The 6,185-nt window shown below is 43.8% G+C and overlaps 1 protein-coding gene across 1 annotated transcript in view; it reads right to left on the bottom strand.

Annotated features, from left to right (window-relative positions):
- The window catches only part of Cfc1 (cripto, FRL-1, cryptic family 1), a 10,197-nt gene that overhangs the window by 2,126 nt on the left and 1,886 nt on the right, over positions 1–6,185 (bottom strand). The window contains exon 6 of the mRNA XM_033757145.1: positions 6,139–6,185. This exon is cut by the window's right edge and continues 66 nt beyond it. Within this exon, the coding sequence (XP_033613036.1) occupies positions 6,139–6,185 (47 nt within the window). The remainder of the gene's footprint in view (positions 1–6,138) is intronic.

The raw sequence follows: 6,185 nt of genomic DNA, 5'->3' as shown, positions 1-6,185 counted from the left end.
AAAAAAAAAAAAAAAAAAAAAAAAAAAAAAAAGGAGGGTCTGGCTCTCCCTCACTTTGAGACATGATGCTATCCTTATCCACAGTGGTTGCCAAACTATTCTTAAACCTCCCAATCCATCAGTAAACAAAAATTTCAGCATGTTCCCCATTCAGCAATGACAACACAATTAAGTGTGCACAAACTTGGTTCTACATAGATACTTTTACAGGTATGTGTAAGATTAATAGAATTAAATGGTGGAGTAAAACCCAGCGGCAGAATACAACCTCTCCAAGACCTGAATCAAGAAACTGGAAAACAGTAACTTGAAGAAAAATAGAAGGCAAGCTCTGGTAATTAGAAGAGAGCTGACAGGAAAAGTAGAAACCACATAAAAGCTGGAGAAAGGGAGTACAACAGAGAAAAGAATAAAGCAGACTGAAAAATTGACCCTGGCTCTGTGGGGAGGGGCCCACACCCAGAAGGAAAGGTAGGGCAGGATTCAGCATTCACAAACAAAATCCTGAGCGTGGAAACAAACAGATCTGAACAGTTCTCACTACCCCTCCCCAAGTCTAGTAGATTCTAATACTGCAGACCCAGGACAGAAACCACATGGCTTCTCCAAAATGTGGAGGAATAATTCTGGATCTATTTCTCTTTTTCTTGTTGTTGTTTTGTTTTGTTTTTTTTTTGTTTGGTTTTTTTTTGGAGTTTTCTAGTTTTTTCTATTTACTCAACCCCTGAGTTTCTTCATTTTGCTGTATTTTTTTCTTTTTTTATTTGTTCTTTTCTGTTACTTTTATCTCATTCTAGTAATTTTCTTTTACTCCTTAATAGAATCCATTTTTTTCACTTTTTTCTCCTTTCTTCCTTTTCTTTATCTTTCCAATTTTACTTCTTCCATTTTCTCATTTCCCACACCAACATCTTTACTAATATTACTATTGAGTTTTATTAATCTTTACATATTGAGTTGTTTCTATGCTACCACTGTTGAATTCCTTTCTATTGTTAATGATGATGGTGTTGTGTTAAATAGTGTATGCCAATATTTGGTTGCTTTTCTCTCTGTTATAAATACAAATCTTTTTTATTGTTAAGACTGGTAGAATGGTACATTTTATTGATTCTCATGGTATGTCAATATCCAGGTTTATTTTATTTTATTTTATTTTTGTACTGGGAATTGAACTCATGACTTTGCACTTGCAAGGCAGGCACAGTGCCACCAAGCTAAATCCCTGGCCCTCCAGTTTTATTTTGACTCTATTATTGTTGGCGATTTCATTGCTGTTGCCAGGGTGACATAGTTATTGCTATTAGTTTGTCTTTATTCTATGCCAATAACTGGTTTGTCCTGTGTCATCAGGAATACTGTAATTCATTCCCAGAGAACTGGATGCTAAGCCAATTGCACTGCACCCTCCCCTCCCCAAATGAATGGGGTTGGATACTGGGTCAGAGGCAAAGGTCTGTAGTTACCCAGACCTGGAGTGAATTACTGAAAAGCAGACACTAACAGAAGAGTTCCCCATCCTCAGCACATGCACACACAAAATAGAAACCTGAGAGTGGTGGTGCACGCCTGTAACCTCAGCCTGCAGCTGAGGAAGGAGGATTAAAGTTCGAGCCCAACCTGAGCAACTTGGCAAGACACTGTCTCCAAAAATGAAACAAAACAAAACAGATAAAGAAAAAAGAAAAGAAAGAAGTTGGAAAGATATCCCCTGCTTCTGGATAGGAGGAACCACTATTGTCAAAATGGCCATATAGTACATTCATACTAATATATAGATTTAATGCAATCCCAGTCAAAATACCAACAGCACCTTATAGAACTAAATAAAACCATCCTAAAATTCACAAAGCACCACATGCAGAAGATTTAATCTACTGCGAGATATGGATCTCTCACTATGTACTAAACTAAAAGAAAATGGAACATCTAAATATCACCACAGAAACAGTCTGCTAGAAGATAAAACAGGTAAAGTTCTTGAGGACAAGTATAGGCAATGACATTTTGAATAGAACTCCAATTTCACAACACATGGCATCAAGAATCAACAAATATAATTACATTAAAAACTCCTGTACAGCAAAGGAAACAACCAATAGAGTGAAGAGACAATCTGCAGAATGGGAACATTTCTGGCAGCTACCCCTCGGATAGGGGAATAATTTCTAGGATACTTAAAGAAATCTAAAAAATTAAACCACCAAAAAATGAAGACCCAATACAAATGGGCAATTAAACTGAATTGACACTTCTCAGGAGAGGAATTACAAGTGGTCGATAAATACGTGAAAAAATGTTCAACATCACTGGCCATTAGAAAAACTGAAACTAAAACAATGAGATTCCATCTTACTCCAGCAAGAAAGGCTACCATCAAGAAATCAAATCAGAGGGGCTGGGGATTTAGCTCAGTTGCACCACACCTGCTTTGTAAGTGCAAGGTCCTGAGTTTGATCCCCACTACTGCCCCCCACCAAATCAAATCAGAACAAGTGCTGGTGAGGCACAACAGGCCTCATCTGCTGCAATGTTTGTTGTCCAGCCCAGAGTAGGTGAATAGGAATTTCTGACGTGGTGGGACCTATCAGGATCTTGTGTAAAGTATAAGAAGTGGTGATGACCATGTGAAGCTTCCAACCCACAGGCATGTCACCAATTCCAATAAAGCACAGAACAGTGAAAACTGACAAGGATAAAGACAAGTGGAGGCAGCAGATGCTCCACACCTCTTCAGTTGGGCTGTGACCCAGGTCAGGCTCACTACAGTCCCAAGTACCACCTTCCTTTAGCACTTCCCCTTGGAAGAGAGTTTTATTCCAGGATGGCAGAACTCACAGAGACCACAGCATACTGGGCCATGTTGACAGGTGCTCACATCTGACAAGAAGCTACGCAGGTGAGAAAGCAGTCAGCCTACTGCATCAGTGTTGACCTTCTCTTGGGAGAAGGGAGTAGGCTGCCAACAGGGGAATACTCAGCCCTTCTTGGCAGGTGCTTCCTGTGGCACCTCAAGTCCCAACTCCACTGTTTTAGGTTGCTTTGTGAATTTGGATGGACTGAGTCAACCCTGCAAGCAGGAGCCCCAAAACTGAGCTAGAAACAGCATGGTGCATGCCTCCAAGGTAGCCTGAATTCACCCCTTGAACTTAGAAAATATTAGAACTTCTACTTTTCATACATAAAAAGATAAAAATGCTCTATTAATGTTTGTTGTGCATATCTGCAGAACCAATGATTTGGGGCCCCCTGTTGTTTTTATGTTACACCAGGAAAAAAAAAACAACTGCTACTGATGGATGATTTATTACTGTGACCTGGGACTGAAATATTTATCAAAAGTTCATTTTTAGATTTTAGACATAGCAGCAATCATTGCATCTATTAGTTTTGTGCCTATATGAACAGGAAAATGTAAGTGAAATCAAGTTTGTGCATGCTCAGCCTGGCAACTGCATTTCCACTGTGGAATGAGAGATATGCTCAAATTATTTATTTTTCTTTTGGTTACAGAGATTTTGGCGATTACTCTGGAGGAATACAACACTGTATGAGGGCCAAACCAGTGTTCCTGAAAGTTTCCAATCTGCAGCCTTACCTGGATGCCCCTGGGACCAGCTGGCTTCCTCACACTGAGAAGCTTGCCCGGGAGGGCCAGACAAAAATCACAGCTGATGCTGGGACATATTAGGGCCATTCTCATAGCAACCCACAGGCCCTACAGCGGGTGTGGCCCTCAGATGCTTCTTTGCCTGCTTGTTGGTCGCCCCCCACCCACACCCCGCCACTGGGATTGTTGAGCTCAGGACCTTCCATTTGCAGGTGAGGTGCCACTGAGCTAAATTCATTTTTTTTCTTTGACAGAAAAGCCTTTCTAAAATTGAGTTTGGAGCGCAGAAGTTAAAGCTTGACCAGCCCTACCTCACATCCTCATATTCATGTTGCTTTCCTATCCCTTGAACTTTCTATTTTACTGTTGTTATACAGATTCTAAACTTTAACATATTAGATCCCCCCCTTCTTCTATTTTCCGTTTTGAAGCTGGAGATTGAAACCCGGGCCTTAAGCATGCTAAGTACACACTCCAACCCTGAGCTTCATCTCTAGCCCCAGAGAATTCAGTTGGTTCATTTCCTTCCCCCTCTCTCCCTCCCTCCTTTCCAGTTCATTCTTTTCGTGATGTGCGAATTGAACACAGGACATTCCACATTCCAGGGAAGTACTCTACCATTGAGTTATGCCCCAGCCCTTAAATTGATTCTTGATACTAATGAAAATGTATTTTTGATTCCCTGGGGCCACAAGTTGAAGCAGTCATTCTCTTGGTCTAAAGAAGAGAGCCTGCACTAGTTTAAGACCTGAGGAAAGAACCCTGCCCTCTGGAAACTGTAACAGCTGTGGGGAAGAAACTCTCATGGATGCTTGGAGTAAGGATGGAAATATACTGAGGAAAGGACCCAGAGAGGTCTGAGTAACGGGGGTGGGGCGGCGTCCCTGAGTTTTGCAATCCTTCCTATCTGTAAATGTCTTTGCAATCTGTTAGAAAGTTTTTCATTCCATCTCCCATATCCTCTCAAATTATCATGATTCCATTAATACATTTAAAACATTTTTTTATCTTTTCCTATGCTGTTGGATATAGACTATGGCCAAATTTTCAATATTCTCAATAACACTATCAAAAAACCTTCATTCTTTTCATATTGAGAACTATTCTTTAAGGAGGGGCACAAGAACTGCCTGTAGGAGTTAACTTCTCGGAGCCTCAGCTTCCTCAAACACAAACCTCCTTATTTCATGGGCTACCACAGTAGTTGGCTGGGTTGGTGGGTATGAAGTGCCTCAAGTAATGGAGAGCACACAGACACAGCTATCGTCATTACCAGTCACCCCAATGTCATGAGCACCATGGCACAACCCTCAACGCTATCACTGCAGCATACCCTGAAGCAGGACCAATGGATCAAAGACCACAGTGGTTGCGATTGTTCCTTCTGTGCCCAACAAATCACTCTGAAAGAAGATATGTTGTTCTGTGCAGCTTTGATGAGTAGAAATCATACTTTCAGAGGCCACTGGACACTGTGCATGGCAGTCAGACAACAGTCTAAGCCTTAGGTATTTCCAAGTATATGTGAATAGTGATCAGATAGCCTGGAACCTGCAGCCTTTGCACTGGAGCCTGGAAATGAGCCCACCCGGCCTCTCCCCACATCCCCACTGGCTGCGTGTGGAGAGCAAGCTGCAAGTGGAAACCAACACTGGCTTCACCTGCAACTCTGATGCCAAACCCAGAAATTCTTGTCCTCTGATCTTGGGCTCATAGAAGAAGTGGCTGATGAACTGGTGGCATAAGCCCAGCAAATGGAGAACCCGCAGATGGAAAGGGGTTTTGGGGAAATGTCTGCATGATGGGGAGACAGAAGTGGAGAGCGGTGCCATGGAATACCTGTCTTGCTGGCACCAGGCAGAGTGAGCTGGGAGGGGACAGGAAGGTGGGTGAAGAGCTGAGCGTTCACTGATGTGCTCTGCCACTCATGGCTCCACCAAGAGCAAGGGTGCGGGACAGAATGTGGAGTGGAAGGGCTTTGACGCCACTCGTGCTTCCCTTGCCCTTCTGTGGCTACCTGAGGACAGAGGGCTTGTCAGTGGGGTTGAACAGCTGTGCATCGTTAAGGGTTCCCCTCCCCTGCTGGAGGCTTCCAGAGCTGACAGAGGGACGGAGGGGGCACCAAAGTGGCCAGAGGTTTGGCTTCCTTGAGTGTTCTCTGGACTCACTGAACAACCAAGCCACCACGGGATAACACGGGAAGACGCGGGGACTTGGGCTGAAGGGCGGTGCCTTCCCCGAGTGTGCCACAGCTGCTGAAAAGGAAAGGAGGGGAGGCCCAGGATGCGGATCTGGAATGCGGAGCTGCCTCACCCTGCGGGGACATCAGCACTGTTCACTCAGCCAGCTTGGTGAACTCCGCTTATCAGCTGGTCAGCTCCCGAAACTGTCTCACTGTCAAGGATGCTCAAGGACAGTTAAACCCAGTACTCATGATCCCGTCTGCTTATTTTGAGGTTCCCGACACACAGGATGCAGTACGAGGCTCAGTGGGTGGGGGTGAACGGAGCACAGTCGGGTCCTCTTACCGCAGCGGCCGGGCGTCTGGCTGGGCAGGCAGTGCAGGGCCCCGAAC

The sequence above is a fragment of the Fukomys damarensis genome, unplaced genomic scaffold, assembly GCF_012274545.1.
Source record: "Fukomys damarensis isolate Sample0158 unplaced genomic scaffold, DMR_v1.0_HiC HiC_scaffold_29, whole genome shotgun sequence".
Classification (NCBI taxonomy): domain Eukaryota; kingdom Metazoa; phylum Chordata; class Mammalia; order Rodentia; family Bathyergidae; genus Fukomys; species Fukomys damarensis.
The sequence above is the reverse complement of the archived record's forward strand: the minus strand, read 5'-3'. Positions and strand labels throughout refer to the sequence as shown.